At 49.6% G+C, this 16,812-nt stretch overlaps 6 protein-coding genes across 6 annotated transcripts; 3 read left to right on the top strand and 3 right to left on the bottom strand.

Annotated features, from left to right (window-relative positions):
• Nucleotides 1-1,390: 1,390 nt before the first annotated feature.
• cut23 (Anaphase-promoting complex subunit 8) lies at nt 1,391-3,620 on the top strand (the record flags this gene model as incomplete). Its single annotated transcript, XM_064898864.1, has 2 exons — nt 1,391-1,527; nt 1,571-3,620. 2 exons carry the CDS (start codon nt 1,391-1,393, stop codon nt 3,618-3,620), a joined length of 2,187 nt encoding a protein of 728 aa, XP_064754821.1.
• A 356-nt stretch (nt 3,621-3,976) lies between these two features.
• LTR64_004518 (uncharacterized protein) lies at nt 3,977-5,613 on the bottom strand (the record flags this gene model as incomplete). The annotated part of the gene is made up of 2 exons (XM_064898863.1): nt 3,977-5,245; nt 5,329-5,613. 2 exons carry the CDS (start codon nt 5,611-5,613, stop codon nt 3,977-3,979), a joined length of 1,554 nt encoding a protein of 517 aa, XP_064754820.1.
• A 979-nt stretch (nt 5,614-6,592) lies between these two features.
• LTR64_004517 (uncharacterized protein) lies at nt 6,593-7,579 on the bottom strand (the record flags this gene model as incomplete). Its single annotated transcript, XM_064898862.1, has 2 exons — nt 6,593-7,257; nt 7,306-7,579. The coding sequence occupies 2 exons, from the start codon at nt 7,577-7,579 to the stop codon at nt 6,593-6,595; spliced, it is 939 nt and encodes a 312-aa protein (XP_064754819.1).
• Nucleotides 7,580-9,403: 1,824 nt separating this feature from the next.
• Nucleotides 9,404-10,546, top strand: LTR64_004516 (uncharacterized protein; the record flags this gene model as incomplete). The annotated part of the gene is made up of 2 exons (XM_064898861.1): nt 9,404-9,592; nt 9,659-10,546. 2 exons carry the CDS (start codon nt 9,404-9,406, stop codon nt 10,544-10,546), a joined length of 1,077 nt encoding a protein of 358 aa, XP_064754818.1.
• A 286-nt stretch (nt 10,547-10,832) lies between these two features.
• Nucleotides 10,833-13,910, bottom strand: LTR64_004515 (uncharacterized protein; the record flags this gene model as incomplete). The annotated part of the gene is made up of 2 exons (XM_064898860.1): nt 10,833-12,340; nt 13,172-13,910. 2 exons carry the CDS (start codon nt 13,908-13,910, stop codon nt 10,833-10,835), a joined length of 2,247 nt encoding a protein of 748 aa, XP_064754817.1.
• An 858-nt stretch (nt 13,911-14,768) lies between these two features.
• LTR64_004514 (uncharacterized protein) lies at nt 14,769-16,718 on the top strand (the record flags this gene model as incomplete). The annotated part of the gene is made up of 1 exon (XM_064898859.1): nt 14,769-16,718. One exon carries the CDS (start codon nt 14,769-14,771, stop codon nt 16,716-16,718), a length of 1,950 nt encoding a protein of 649 aa, XP_064754816.1.
• Nucleotides 16,719-16,812: the final 94 nt, after the last annotated feature.

The following is a 16,812-nucleotide window of genomic DNA, read 5'->3' as shown; positions in this document are numbered from 1 at the left end:
TCCACGATTCGTTCTCTTTCAGGTCGCCTCGAGCATAGGCAGCGGCGAGACGAGCAGAAACGCCACTACCTGTTGGTGAACGATCGACTTCTTGGTCGGAGAAGAAGCACAAGCCTGTCTCCGCTCCTTTGGAGTTTCCTATCGCCAGGCCTAGGTGTTTGTCAACAACAATGACAGAATACAGGAAGCTAAGGTCGTTGGACTCCGGATGTCGAAACAAGTAGGCCAAATATGGATCACTATTCACAGCAGCCTTGAGTCGTCTTGTGGCCTGGTTCATGGCTTCGAAATTGAATTTAGTCAACCCTTCAGGAAAACCTAGCTCAGCAGCGGATACAAGACAAAAAAATGCTCCTCCATAGGCAAAATCGGCCACAATAGAGATTCGCGGTCCTAGTTCAGGCCATGTATTTTCCAGGTTAAGATTCACACGTAAGTCGAGAGCAGTAGTGAAGCATGGAATAGATTTAAAGGAGACAGGCCGAGAAGCATCAGATCTTTGGCCGTCCTGTGATGCCGGAACTGTCACCTCAAGTAACCCGCAAGGCGCGTGCAATCGCAGGAGAATCGTCCGGCGAGTGCTATTAAATTGGAGGCTCTCTCTTGCAGGGAAGACATCAAGGTCGTGAGTGTCAACTAGGAAACGTCCTAGAGCGATCGTAGCATGGCCGCACATGGTCGAGTACTCGTTGTTCGTCATGAAGAGGACTCCAATATCGGCTAGTCCTCTGCGAGTGAGTTCAGTCTCCTGTCTCAAGATAGCACCATACATATCAAAATGACCTCTCGGCTCAAGTATGAGTCTCTTTCGAATATGGTCATGATGGGCCCTTGCTTGCGCTCTTTGCTCCAGCAGTGTGCCAGAAAGGCTTGGATATCCAGCGATCACGATACGGGTTGGTTCGCCGCAGGTATGCATATCAACAGTTGTGATTGGCGTTACTTCCCGCGAGGAGAGTGATTGAATAACGTCCATTGCAGTAGGAGACGTCTCTAAAATGGATGTCTTGGTTGTCTGCTTACCTTAGATGTTGAAGAGCTGGAACATCAGGGATGATTTCTATACTCCTCGCTCGACAAGTCGTGCCCCGCATGAGTTGAGCAGTGCCCGATGTCTCAACATGGAGCACCCGTCGGCAATGTTGTCCATGCGATAGAACAGAAGATGGCATTCTCGATCCTACACGACCTCGATCGGGCTTCTGCTAGTGCTTCAAGTTGAGTACGAGGAAATAACAGACGCGTGAAGCTAAGCCTGATACAGTAAAGGTGACGCGTTCTGCATCAGAACCCGACGCATCTTTCTGAACATGGCAGGAGCAATCGTGAGCAGTCGCACTCAAGGTAAAGACCAACACTGACGGACTGATCTCTGGAACATGTTGCCAATATGGCTGCTGTTAGCTTTAACGAAAGTTTAGCCTCGGGACCTGGAGACGAAGGGGCCCTTGTGGTTGAAATTCGAGATCGACTCACTGAAGCCACAATCAAGTGTTCAGAACGATGTCTCTATCAGTCAGCGAAGTGGTATGTCTGCCCATGTCTCCTGGTATTCAACTGATTAATCCAGGGCAGCAGAACTACTGAACTCATTGCCGGATGTTGTAGACCATGATTCACCAATGCTTGGGAGCGATGCTCCTACCTCATCTTATCGCATGTTGTCAACAAGCTACGACGATCCACAAGAGGCTGCACTAGAAGCAAGAGAAGCTGGCAAATATCTACTGGCCAAATCATTGTTTGACACGAAGGAATTCGACAGATGTGCTTCCGTCTTCCTGCCGCCAGCAGTCCCAGCAGGAGGACTAGCCATCTTCGAAAAGTCCAAGACTCGAACACCTACCTCCACCCCATCCAAGACCAGAAGGTCAAAGCCGTCGGAAACACACTCGATCCCTCGCTTGAGTCAGAAGTCTCTTTTCCTTGCCCTTTATGCTCGATATTTGGCAGGTGAGAAGCGGAAGGAAGAGGAGGGAGAGATGATACTGGGACCAACAGATGGAGGAATGAGCTCGAACAGAGAACTCTCTGGGTTAGCAAAAACGTTGGATGAGTACTTCCGAGCAAGAGATGCTGCAGATCCGCAGATCAAAAGAGCTCAAGGCTGGCTAGAATATCTCTATGGTCTAATATTGGCTCGGTCGAAGCAGGAAGAACTCGCACAGGAATGGCTCCTCCGTGCCGTCCGGCTGAACCCCTACCATTGGGGTGCGTGGGAAGAGCTTTCTCATCTACTGTCCTCTGTCGACGATCTAAATGCGCAATTGAGTGCTTCCATTCTCCCTCAGAACGTCATGACCTTGATGTACCAGATACATGCCTCAATCGACCTCTTTTCGACTACAGACTCGAATACGACTATTACAACACTACAGTCTTTACTGGAAATCTTTCCTACCTCCAACTTCTTGCTAACACAGCAAGCTTTATTTTACTACCACTCGAAAGATTTCGAAACTTCGTCTTCAATTTTCCAGGAGCTTCTCGTCAATGATCCGTATCGTCTGGACGGCCTTGACCACTATTCGAACATCTTGTATGTAATGACAGATCGGCCGAAGCTCGCCTTTCTGGCTCACCTCGCCACAAGTGTTGACAAATTTCGACCTGAAACATGCTGCGTTGTTGGCAATTACTACTCATTATGCTCACACCACGAGAAGGCAGTCATGTACTTCCGCAGAGCTCTCACTCTTGATCGATCGTTCTTGTCAGCTTGGACGTTGATGGGCCACGAGTACATCGAACTCAAGAATACACATGCTGCGATCGAGTCATATCGCAGAGCCGTAGATGCCAATCGGAAGGACTATCGAGCTTGGTATGGACTTGGTCAGGCATACGAAGTGCTCGACATGGGCTTTTACGCCCTATTCTATTATCAACGAGCAGCAGGTCTGCGACCTTACGATGCCAAGATGTGGCAGGCTGTTGGTTCGTGTTATGCAAAGATGAACAGAGTCGAGCAGGCGATCAAAGCTCTCAAACGTGCACTTGCTGCTGGTACATACTACGAGACCGATTCGCCTGCACATTCGTTCAACACATCGACGAGTGGTAAAGGCAAAGGCTCCCAAGCTCGACGGATCACAGGACATAAACTGCTTGATCCCGAGACTCTGTTCCATCTTGCTCAGCTATACGAACGTATACCGAATGAGATGGAAGCGGCACGTTACATGGAGCTGTGTCTAGCGCAAGAGACGGGCCAAACAAGTGTTGCTCCTACAAGAACGAAGACACGAAAGGGAGTGCATAGACAGAATCTTACGTCGCCATCCGACCCTCCAAGTGCTAGCCAGCATTTTGAAGGGGATGGCGACGGTGATACTGAAGTTCTGTCTTCACCCTCGTCTGCAGCTTCCGATGCTACCGAAGAGGTGTCACCTGAGCACAACACCATTGACGAACAGCCGGGATCGAATACTGGCTTCGGCACAGGAACCACAGCCACGACTTCACGTGCTCGGCTGTGGCTCGCGCGATATGCATTCAAGAACAACGACTTAGACCGAGCAGAGCTCTTAGCAGAAGAGTTGTGTATGGATGGATTTGAGGTCGAGGAGGCGAAAGGCCTCGTGCGGGAAGTAAGAGGTAGGCGTGACGCAGCAGGCTGAAAGAGTCCGTTGCACTAAACAAAGTCATGTACGGCAGATTCGGCCACGTTGAAGCAGAAGAATAGAGTGTCTTCGCATGGTCAAAGTGTGGCATTTTCTCAGTCCGTCTTACACCCATCTTCCTCATGGCTCGCTTCTTGCGTAGAAGATGGAACGTGTTTTTTTGCTGCAGACGCTTGGAAGTTGTGCTTGTGCTTTGCCGCACGTCAACTAGGAGCACTAAACGAGTTTGTCACGTATAAAACCAGCTAGCAAGCTTTTCATTTGTGGGAGATTTCTGATTGTTTATGCTCATTTATTCAGGCAATATCTCCAGTAACCCTCAGAGACCGCAATGCAGGGTCTGCAAGGCGGACTCAATCCACCAGGGGCGAGGATCCTGCTGGTAACTTGACCCTGAACACTAATACTTGATTGAGCAGACTGAAGCCACTCTCATCACTGTAGGGTAACGATCCACCATTCATATAGCCATCTTGAGTGATAAAGTCATTGTCACTGAGAGTGAACAAGAAATACTCATTATCGCTGTCGCTCTTGCCACCCCAGTTACTCCATTGGCCGTTGCCCTTTGCTTTCACAGGTGCAAGCGCGAAGCTCTCCCACTTCTCATTCAGTAGGTTGTCGTCCTGAGCTCCACCATTATGTAGCCCGAACTTTGCAAGTTCGGAGTTGACATTGTAGTCGAGGAATGAGCAGTAGGTGGCCGCAACGATACCAGAGGTAAGATTACCACCTGGAGCTACACTCTGTCGTCCATTGACATTGGTAGCATTGGTGATGTCAAACACATCGGCATGTCGGTATCTGCTGAGGGATTCGTCCTGACCATGACCAGCGCCAGAATCTCGAGACAAGACCAAGAATTGAGTGTCAGAAATGTACTTGATTTCACTCTGAGCAGCCACAGCTGACCTGTTGGCATTGTTGGTGAATACAGGCAGCGGCACGACGTACTGTGCGACAACTGGAGGCACACCGCCTTGGTCAGCTGATAGGTCCAGCTTGACCAGGCGCGCATGGCGTCGGTATCTGCCGCCTTCAGCTCCTCCGTCTTGGATGAGTGCGGACTGAGTCAAGGCGTAGAGATACGTCCCATTGGGGCTTCGGGTCAAACCTTCGTAGCCTTGATTGTTGGCTCGTCCAACACTTGGGTTGGCTGGAATAGTCTCTCGGTCGGGGTCGTAGCGTGGAGGGCTGTCGGCATTGAAGCTCACACTGCCATTACGTTGGGGAATGAAAGGCTGAGGTGGTGGAATGGCCTTGATAAGCTTTCCATCGGCAGCGAAGTGGTAGATGTAGTCGCCGTATTCGTCGCTCACGTACATCGTGCCATCTGGCATGATCACCAGCCCTTCAGAGTCGAGACTCGGACGAGATCCACCTGTGCCGTTACCTCCGAAGCCGTCTCCCGTATATGTCGCGCTTGGCAGAGTGGTCCCATCTGCGGCTGTCAGATACGGTGGCAAAAGGTTCGGATCCAGACCAGTGAATGGCACGTTGGTGGACGTCGAAAAACGGATCGAATCGAGGTAATAGAGCTGAAGATTGGGTGCTGGACCAGTGTTCGCTGGAGTGAAGACAATCTGAAATTTGTGGAGACGAGGCTGGTAGTTTAGAGTGCCCTATGTAACATTCGATTAGCCGGTATTCTGTCTGAGCACAACGAGCAAGCTCAGCGCGAGGATGGCCCAGCTTTAAGACTCACCTCGGTGTTCCAGCCACGGTCTGGCAGACCATAAAGTAAGCCTGTATAGCTACCATTGCGCTGTAAGGTCCAGCTTGATGGGTCAAGTACAGCGGAGCTACCAATACCACCAGCTGTATCGCCAAATTTGTCTCTTGCATTTGATGGAGTGAAACCATAGCCAGCTAGGCCAAGATAGTCGTAAGTCTTGCCATTGCAAGTTGTCGTGTTGACAGGAGTTGCTCTCTTTTGCGGTACAGCCAACGCTGTACTAGCAAGAAATGCTGAGGCAAGTACGTTACGCATATTGATCAAGTGCGAGCTCTGAACAGAAATTGATGCTCTGTACTCTACCTACCGGGAAACTGAAAGCTTTTGTAGAGCTCGCCGAGCTCGTTAGCCTCATCGAGCTTCTTTAGCAAGCTACATCATGGAACTGTATGCAGGGTTTTGTCCCGGCAATCTTGCACCAAGGCGATCTGCAGGTACACTTGATGTCTGAGAGGTGCAGAAAGAAGAAATGCACAAGTTCGTTCTGCTCAACCACAAGCACGTGGCTAGTGCTGTAGCTTTCAATTGGGTGCAGTGATCTTGGCAATGACATCCTGTGTCTTATTTCGTCACCGAATGTCTTCCGAAAGGTCTTCTGCAGTACAAATGTCTTCCACCTTTACATGGAATTGAATAGCTGTGATGAACGAAGAGACTGCATTAAACTGCGCTGCAGATTTCAAGTGTCCCGATCTCGGCTGATCATGAATTCAGCTTCACACATTGTCAGAATGGTGGGGGAAGCGTGAATATCGTTACACCTTCTCGATTAGGTGATGGGCACTCTTTATACAGGCTAGTGCCTAAGAGTGCCTTAAGAAACGGTTAGGCTGCAAGCTATACTCACCACAACGTTCAGGCTCAATCCCCCGGCGCCCTGACTATGAGCACAATTCAAAGTCAACAGGAGGGCAACTCCAGCGGTCAAGCAACCTGGTTCAGTGCCCTTCTTCGCTTTGCACAACAGAGGTCGACCACAGCTGTAATGTTCAGGAGACTGAGAGAAGACGATAGCAGCCAATCCGAAGAAGCACTGGATTAGTGCAAGAAACAATCGTCTTGTAACTGCGACTGATTTCCAAACTAGTTGGTATAATTCTATGATTATCTACAGATTTCCATTGAGACTTCTGAACCTTGTCCGGTTCATGAGTGATCGGCTCCACCACTATACCTCTTGTCACATTTGCCCCAAAGCATCAGATCTTGCGTTTTCAAGACTTCAATGCTTGTGCTACCGTATGGAACTGTCTATCTCGCGTGGAAATTGATCCATCGATATAGGCTTAAAAGATAGGTCTCCAGGAGCTTCCTGCACACTATATACAGATTGCCCATAGACTGGGCTAGGTCCAGACTGGCAGTGCTGCGAAAAGGGAGGCGGAGCGTTGTCGCTGTGTTGTTGCACTTTCTGATCCTTGTAGGGTGGGGCATGACCTAAGCCTGCTGTGTGAGTTTTGTTCCGCCCACGACTCAGGAAGAAGAACGCTGCACCGAGCATGGCGAGCAGTGCACCAATGCCGACGCCGACACCAATACCAATCTTGGCAGAGCCACTTAGACGGCTGTGATCATCGCCGCTGTCTTCGGATGCTATGTGAGTTGTTGGGGTCGTGGCAGCAGTACCAGTTGTATCAAAACCAGCCGTGAATGTTAGTCCAGAAGGCAGGCTTGGGCTCGAAACTGACGACCTGGAAGTTGAGCTTGTTGCTGCAATGGCTGAAGATGAGCTAGAGGCTGCACGCTGGGCACACACATTGCTTGCGGAGATGTTGAAGAAGTCAGAAGAACAAATCCATCCGCTAGAGTTGTAGAGAAGGAAGTTGAAAGTGTTGCCGTTGCTAAGGCTAACGTCTGAGGGCAGACAGCCATCCCAAGCGTACGTGGTTCCTATGTTCGCTAGAACAGAATCAGCACGGCGAACTGTATTGCTTTCGGAACACCTACACTCGATTTGACGTATGGGATCCGTGGCGTTGATCTGCGCCAGTGTCAAGATGTTGTTTTCCGTCGCCGCGACCCATTGAACCATTAACGCAGTACCTTCTGGATAGCTTGCAATTCCAACGTAGTTATTGTCGTAGCAGAATTGTTGGGGTGTGATAAAGTAGTAGTCTGGCTTGGTTCTGTTTGTGAGGTCGGAGTCACACAGCCGACAGTGGGCCAAGGTGTAAATCACGACGGTAACAACCAGAGAGAGTTTCCAGCATACTCGTACCATGGCGATCGACTGAAGCTGTGAAGTTGAGAATCTGTCAGATATGAGAGAGAGCTTGATACAGGTAAAGAAGGACGACACGGCAGTGTACCCAGAGACATTTGTCTCAGGTTCTCAACATTCTATCCGAGAGGGCAGTTTGATGTGCAAACCAACCTCATGACAGTGATGTAGTGAACGTGCATATGTACGACCTCGTTTTGGCTACTGGTTCAAACTTGGAGCCAATGTACAGCCTATGGTAGGAGCCATTTGATTGGCTTTACCTCTTATCGACACAGAATCTCTCGGTAGAAGAAGGAGTTTGCAGGTACTCGTGCAGCGGTACCTTGTGCTGAAGCAGTAGGTTACTCCATTTAGTAGAAGAGTCTCTCACTAGTGGCTGAGAAGGGCACATATGCACGTCCATCACAGTAGTTTACAATTTGCCATCTACCTATTCACACTTTCAATTGGACCAGAATGAGACCAGCGAGACGTGCGCTGATGATCGGAAAGTATCTTTCCCATCGACTTGCGGTCGATATATGACCAACATCTGGGCAGAAACCAAATTTAGGAGACTCTGTCAGAGACGTCTTGCCCTTCAAGGTGTGGTGACTGAAAAAGCACTCCTCTATTCAAAACGAAGCTGCCAAGAATGTACCTTTTAGAGCAGTCTGGTCAGTTCAGATTTGAATCAGGCCTGGATGTCACCCATCCCAGGCTCAGGTGACTGTACCCACCAGGTGGAGTACACGGGACGACTACCCAATCGAGCTACGAGATGAGAGCCCCTATGGTCAGATTTCGTGGGCAGCTAGTGAAACAGTTCAAAACTGCGAAAGGACATCACATATTGAGATAGAAGTGATCCCTGAGAGGAGAATCGCAGAGGGTTTCCATCGCCGTAGATCACTCAAAAGGCAGATATGGTCGGTTGTAACTTCATCCAGCCTGAAAACCTTACCCGCAATTTTCGAATGTCCACCAAGACGGCCTCCCGCTCAATGTCCATAGTCTCGTTTATGGCGAGCGTGCAGGGTTTGGTAGTGAGACCAGGTACCGGTGAAAGTACCGACACAAGAACGAACGTGCTTTTGATTGGCACAGGCAGATATCTGGTGGGAATCTCAGGCTGGGTACATGGTTTCGCGTACAGAGACCACTTCGACTCCGTTTTAACCACAATAATCTGCCTGAACGATGGAAAATTTTTCAGTCCAGCAACCTAGCCCAAGACTGATCTTCAATGATAGCTCGCTGGATTTGCATTGGGCCTCTTGTCACCAAGACAATTTTTCAACTTTTCATTCTCAGCACAGACGCCTAAAGCACGGACTTGGTCGTGCTCGACTGGGTCCCATTCTGGACAACTTGTCCTTGTCCGCCTACATCTCGTCTTGCACTGCCTTGCTAAGAGTAAGGTGGCTCAATCTTGCGTTGTTGGTCTGGTCAATAGCCCGAATACCTCGACATCGTCGATGTGGTTCTTCGACCTGAGACAGACATCCGAGCTGCATGCGCCAATAAATCTCGCTTGTGGGTAAGAGCTGGCTCAACAACAAAGAAAGTCAGTCTGAGCACCGGATGCAGCTTGCTAGGATCTCACCCGCGACCAGCGTCGACGCACATTGCAGACATATTTGAAATTGCTCTAGACAGGCTGTTCATCAGTATCTGATGTGTTTTGTTTTTTGTTTCTGAGATCTACTATATGGCTTCTTTTATGCCTGCTGCCCATTCTTTGAGGTGATTGACGTTGTGGTCTCCTTCAGCAGACGACACTGACACGCTACTCCGTATCTCGGTGAACACGCCGTACCGGAGCCTGTTCATCAAATTAGTATGGACTCGTCTAAGACCCTGTCCACTGTGCTCGTACAGAAACGGATATATGTGCTTCTTGCGCTAGTAGTAATCACTTTGCTCGCACTATCAAGACCCTTTGGTGGTTCGAGTACGTATGGCATCCGGTCGGCAAGATATTTGAATGCCCTTCCACCCCGAGAGGCAGCAGCCAACGAAACATTAGGAGTAAGTCTTCAGTATACTCACAGGCGATCGAGGTGTGGTTGTACATTGACCAATATTTCTTGTTAGTTCCAGAAAATCCTAGCCTTATCACCTCGTCCCAGTTGGCGAACTCGTGGACTAGACTCAGCCGGCCGAAGTGTCGGTCTCCAGTTCACTTACCCGACACAGGCCAAAAACCCGGCAGACTTGGTAACAGCCTTCTCAGAAATTGGCAAAAGTTCAGGGAAAACTGCTCCTGCTAGAGGATCTGCAACGGCATGGCTTTACCACATAGATCTCTTGAAGTACTTCATCATGAGCGGACTCGAGAGTGCGCTTATTGTTGAGGACGATGTAGACTTCGACATGAAACTCAAGGACCAGATTCGTCTTGCTTCGGACAATATCAGAGCATACACAGAAGTTCCTGTGACCGACAGTTCAGCTTATGGCACAAATTGGGACATTCTCTGGCTCGGTCACTGCGGCACTGCGATGGAACCGAATAACCCGGGACAAAGATATCTTGACGAATCAAGATGCAAGACTGAACTATATTCTGGCTGGTCGAAGCATTTTCTCCGCGATCACCTCGAAGAGGGCCATCGAATTGTTCAATGGGCAGGCTCAATGACCATTTGTACATTTGGTTACGGTGTACACAAGCATTCCGCGCAAAAGATACTGAATATTGTGGCAAGCGGCGCCGATGAGGCTTTTGATGTGGCTTTGTCGCATGCATGTGGAACCGGTGCCCTAAGATGTCTTGTGGTGAACCCCCAGATTATGAATCACTATGAGCCACCCAAAGACACTGGATATTTAAGCCCTGTGCACGTTGGTGATGGACAGGGAGAATCTGCTGATGAGTCGCGTTTTGAGAAGAGCATGGGTACGACAGGAAACATCATGAACAGCGCCAGATGTCAAACACTGTTCGGACAGACGTGTATGCGTCCGGCTTCTGAGATATAGGTTAAAGGGTTGGGCGGTCCTAGTGCTCCCTCTATCCCAGGGGATGTGGGGGCGCGCCCCCACATCAAGCTCTCCTGAAGCACACACCAGCGGAGTTCGTGCTTTTCCGAAATGTTTTGAAGTCATAGGAGAATTGGTGCTGTTGATCAACCTCAAAGGCACGGTGAAGCCTGTTATTTCAGATCTAGAGTAGGAAAAGATTTTGCTTGTCGCGCGCTTAGTGCAGCCTTGACGCGGCGCACTAAAGACAGATAGCTTGCCGTTTGTAAGAATAATTTCAGTGCAGTCATTCCTTATCAACAGGCGTGAAACGGCTACGCTGTCTCAAATTGTGTCCATACTTCATGAAAAGAAATGGCACAGGAATTGCCACAGCTGCAACAGCACCGAGTACTGACATTCCTGGTCCGACGCCTAATGCTGCAAACATTGGACGGACCGCTAACGGCAAGCCGTAAGCCATCAGTGATCGTAGAAACGTGTTCGCTGCGGTTGCGCTTGCGGCATATAGACCATAGGTATCAACGAGAAAATTGATACACTGCTGAAAGATCGAGTTGAATCCAGCTCCGATTAAGAGTGTGAAGGTAAGAGGCGCCCAGACTGAGATGTTGCGAGTACCTGTCCAGCCAAAGCAGAAGAGGCCGATAGTGAAGACGACACCGCCAATCGCCATTGGGGGTAGTCGCGCCTCCGGGACTGGTTTTCCGTTCGATTCCCTGACCTTACGAATATATCGTGGCTGGTTGCCTAGATTGATAACGAGGGCGAAAAGAACGCCGATGAAGAGGCCGAGGAATGACGCAGAAGCTTCGATGAGCGTCAGGTCATGGTTCTGCTGAAAGACGATTGGAAAGACCTCCAAGGTCATATAGAGGACACCGTAAACGAAGCTTGCGTAGAAAGCAATCGTCATCACCATGGGCTCGGTAACCAACATGAGGAGCGGTCTCGATAGCTCTTTCGTGACGATAGACTTCAAATCGATCTTGAGATCCTCATGAGGATGGTAGTAACGGTTATCCCCTGTCTCCTTGCGCAGTTTCTGTGCCTTCCGTTTCAGTAGGACAGGAGGATACACCTCCGGAAAGCAGACAATGGTCAGAGCAAAGACTGAGAAGACAAAGATGGCTTCCACGTACTCGGTCCAATGCCATGAGAGCTTCTCAGTAAGTGCTGCGCCTACTATGGGGGCGATAGTGGGACCACCGACGACGCAGATCGCGTAGAAACTCATGGCCGTGCCTCTAGCCTCTCGGCTCCAGAAGTCACCCAGAGCAGCGCTCACGTTTGAGATCGGTGCTGATCCGAACACACCACCGAAGAACCGTGTGATAAAAACCGAAGCAGGTGTTGTACTTACTGCCGTGCCGATGCTGAATAGACCGAGACAAAACAGAGGTGGCAGCATGCTGATCTTGCGTCCCCATACTTCTGAAATGGGTGCCCATAGGCAGGGCCCAAGGGCAAATCCCAGGACATACAGAGAGACATTCAGTACCGTCACTTCTTCACCAACACCTAGATTTCGCGCTATCGCTGGACCGGCTGGCGATATCACAGAACTACCAAAGGAAGGTGCAAGCGCGAGGATGCCGAGTTGTAGAGTGACCCAGCACTTGAAGGCGAACTTCCAATTGTAGGGATTTAGAGGATCATCGTCGTCCCATTCGACCTTGATGCGATCGTCCTTGGCCTGCGATCGAGCTCGTTCGCCTTGTTCCTGCTTCTCCAGATCTCCTTGGTCGTCAGCGACATCGTGCTGAACATTCGTGGTCGAGCTGGAAGTCGAGTCTTGTCCAGGCAAGATTTCAGCGCGCATTTTGGCTTATAGATGCCCATGACATTTGACTTGTAGGATCCGAGAAGTCATTGTAAGTAGCAGGACCTTCGGTTAGATCCAGTTCCCAAATGTAAGACTATCGAATGACGAAAGCTTCAACATGATGGCGCGTTCTTGTCATAGTAGCTATTGACCGCACCAATACGCGACTCCAGGTTATAGAGTTCGGCAAGTGTCCTCAAAGAACGAAATTGATGGTAGTGATCGTACATGGCGAAATTGTAATGTACAACAGGACAAGCGCGAGCGCGATCGAAGCTTGATGGAGCTTGATATTTGACTTGCCTGACGAACTGAATATGAGAGAATGTTTTGACAATCATGTTGGCATCAATACGTCGGAATCCGTTCTGAATATTGTGCCTCTGGCGATGTCAATAGCCGATGTCCTTCTACTGGCGCACTTCACTGCGCGGCCAGCTAGCTGTGGTTGGAGACATTCGGACGGTTCAAAATGTCGAACGTGATCAATTGTTGTTCTTCATCAACCACGTGTCGTGGAGATTTACAAATAAGCTCCGCGTTTAACCAAATGCAAGGCCTCCATAACATTCTCGCAATGGTGCATTCTATGACAGTCACATTTCTGCTATTCGTATCTCTATCCCCAGATGACGAGCAGGATCATCTTCGCTGATGAGTCAGCTTCCACGAAGCAAACACAAGATCGTCCCGCAATTAGCACGCTTACGCTGGGCGAAACGGTCAACAGCTTCATAATACAGTGTAGGACGCTTGAACAAACGTCCCTCTCCAAGCGCTCGTCTAGGAAGAATATATACCCAGCTTCTGCTTCTTGGCCTCCTTCCACCAGCTGTCGGCATTCTCCGGGATACCAGGCCCCTCAATTCCTTGTCGAACTTCCCGCTTGTGCTGGACACTAACACCAAACCTCTCGTCCCTGTCCTTCAGAGCCTCGTCCACGTTCAATTGCTTGAACTCTGTCAAGCTACCCATCAACCTCGGCATACCAAATGGCAACTCATCACCACGATCGACCTGCCAGAAGTGGAAGATCTTGCCATACAGTCCAACCACTTCACTCAATGCTTGCGTCTCAAGTTTCTCCCATTTATCGGCTTGGCCTCGATGAGTTTCCGGTGTGGGTAGAACGAGCATGCCGGACTGAACCTCGAATTCGTGACTATGCCATAACTTTTGTTCTTCCTCGGGCAACTCCAGGTACTTGGACTTTGGAATCATGTACTCAACTCCAATGAGGCGAGCATCTGGTTTGCAAGAATCGTAGATGAGACATTGTCGCAGGTCCTTCCGTACATGTGAGCAGAAATGGTAAGATTCGACGGTTCGGACTTCGCCTCGCCGCGCCTCATCTGTATATATGTGAAGTGCATTTAGATATTCGCACACATTGTGTAGTGGTTTGAGTTCTGGGTCAATAGTGCCTCTCACGTGAGTCTGTATACCCACGTATAGCAGCCAAGATTTGATCCAGGCTGTCGGGCTAAATTTTAGTAAAGTGGCAGCGACGTTGCTGATGCTTCCAGCGACGACTGACATGTTCTATCAGTATTTGATCTGAATGCAATGTCGTATGGACAGAAGATTGAATTATTATGATTGATCTATACAACTTGCCATCAAGACTATGTCACGTCATGCGGTCGGATGTCCTCCTCCGAGGTTGGGAAAACTGCCCCGAGCCAATAGGAGTAAATTTAAAATCTGACTTCACTTACATATGCAGGGGCTTCGAGCCGTCTGTATTTCCAGTCTTTCTTGACAAGCTTACTATCTCGTGATTGTTTCGTCTCAAGCTTCACTTGCTTCGCTACAGACACATAGCATGTACCGCCTTCTCGTGACGACCGCAATTACCACCTGGACGGCAAGCCCTTGGTTATCTTCGCTGGCCATCAAGCCGCAGCAGACTATACCATCCGTTTCCGTTCGGGCATATGCTACTACTGTCTCAAAGAAATGGTTTCGAACATGTAAACCAGGTATGTCGGCTGTATGAGAAGCACAGGGATTTGGCATTTATTAAGGCGGGTCGTTTCGGGGTGATTCGTGCCGACCTCAATTACATAGGCGTCCTTTTTATCATGTCCTGTGATTCAAAAATATGTGTGATCGGTTGAGACTTGTTGTTAGAACTTCGTACTTCTGGATTAATGCCTCAGGCACAAGAAACGCGAAACGCGAAGCGAATGACGTAGAGCCCGCTGAGCACATGCCCACGCGGAGGGATTGCGCAACTGCGGGCGGAAGTGATTCAGATCGACCTCTCCAAAACCGCGCTCCGCCTCAGCCTCAACCAAACGCGAGAACATACAGACAGTGCAGGCTATAGATTGTTGGAGATTCTCTGCAAGTCGACCAATTTGTTCTCACTCCATCGGAAACCAATCAATCAAAATGTTCAAAAAGAAGCCGCAAATCAAAAATCTGTCGCCATTAAAATCGTCCGAGCGGCGGAGACTGGCCGACCAGATACGCAAGGACTACTCACTGCCTGAGCCACAGAGCGAAGCAGACTCCGAGCAAACTATAGCACAGCCACAGACATTGTCCAGCATAAGGAATGCCCTTCTGCCCGAGCACACCTCCTCCGCAAAATTCACGACTACCCATGGATCGAGCTCATCCTTAATATCAGGGACCATATACGTAGGGGCTCATCCTGACGAAGAAGAAAGAGTTCTGTGGTTTCAGATCGGTAAAGACGACAGACTCATACCTACCGTATACACACTTTGGCATAATCCTGACTTGATACCTCTACTACACATTGGAGAAACTATTGTGGGGAAGCTGAAGGGCGGTGCAGACCTGTTTGCGCCCGGCTTGATCAAGCCATACAGAGGTTTTGATTCTAGGGCCACGAAGGGAGCAGTTGTTGCTGTGGCAGGTCATGTCTCAGACACAGTACCTCGATGGGTTGGCATAAGCAAGGTCGATGTCAGTACATTACAGGACAGTGCCACAGGCACCGCCGCAGAGGGTTTACACTGGGAAGGTGATGAGCTGTGGACATGGAGTGCTTTGAACAAAGGTGGTACAGCTGCACCAAGCGCACTAGAAGGCTGGCCGAGTCTGAAGTTTAGAATCGAACAGAATATGGACAATCTAGATCTCGATGACGATGATGATGACGACGACGACGATGACGGCCCCGAGGGTGAACACGTTACTGGTGGTGTAGCCATCGCGAAGCATGATGCAGTTGAGGCTGCGTCGAAAGAGAAGGACACATTGCAGGGAGATGATATTTCGGACGAGCACATACCGACCACAAAGGAAGTCGACGATGCCTTCTTGGAAGCTTTTGTTTACTCGATATACACTGCGAAGAAGAACAATCCTGGCGAACCACATGGTTTGGACTTTCCAATACAGCCTTCCTATCTCATTGCAAACATGATACAACCACATCTGAGAAACCAGTCTCCTCAATATACCATAAAGAAGACTTCGTGGAAGAACACCAAAAAGTTTATCAAGCACCTGGACAAACAACAGCTCCTGAAGTCGAAAGATCGTAATGGAGGAGAAACAGTTATTCTCGACATCGATTTCAACGACCAAGCTGTAAGGACCTTCCAGCCCTACCGTTTACCCAAGCCGAAAGCCGCAGACACATCCGAGGACGCAGCTGGAGGTGGTGCCGTCAAAGACACGGGCACAGATCAATCGCTCAACCAAAGACTAACACTCCAAACTCTCTATCGCGCCTCTGCAAAACTCGTCCCAGAACTACTACCAACTAAGAGCCAATTCTACACAGCTCAACAAATCACACAAGCCATCAAAGCCTATCTCGACGCCAATCCAGACCTGATCAACGAGGCCAAAAAGCGCTACGTCAAGCTCAATCCCTTCCTAGCAAACAACATCCTCGGCTCCAATAGCTCATCAGACGACAACCGCTACCTCGCAGCCGGCGAAATCGACCGCGGCACACTCAACCGCCGCATCATCGAAGACGACCACCTCTGCGTCCCGCACCACATCCTCCTCCGAAACGACCAAACAATAGACTCCGATCCAACTCTAAAGCCAAAAGCTGGTCCAGCGCCTCACGTAACACTGACAATCGAGCGTCGTGGCGGCAATAAAGTCGTGACTGCTATTGCAGGCCTCGAAAGCTTCTTCATCAATCCCCATCTCATACGGCCAGAGATACAGAAGAAGTGTGCTGGAAGTGCGAGTGTTGGACAGCTTATGGGTGGTAAGCCGGGGATGTTGGAGGTGCAGGTTCAAGGTGATCAGAGAGCCATTGTTGAGAAGGAGATTCTGGGGAAGCGTGGTGTGAAGCCGGAGTGGATCGAGGTGGTTGACAAGACGAAGAAGAAGGGGAAGAAGTAGGACGTCTGTAGAATTGTGGTGGATATTAGTAGTAGGTTGAGGTGTACCACACTTCAAGAATCCGATCGAGGTTCGCATGGAACACGCTATGACC

This window comes from Lithohypha guttulata, assembly GCF_036872675.1.
Source record: "Lithohypha guttulata strain CCFEE 5908 chromosome Unknown scaffold_3, whole genome shotgun sequence".
NCBI classification, from domain to species: Eukaryota; Fungi; Ascomycota; class Eurotiomycetes; order Chaetothyriales; family Trichomeriaceae; genus Lithohypha; species Lithohypha guttulata.
The sequence above is the reverse complement of the archived record's forward strand: the minus strand, read 5'-3'. Positions and strand labels throughout refer to the sequence as shown.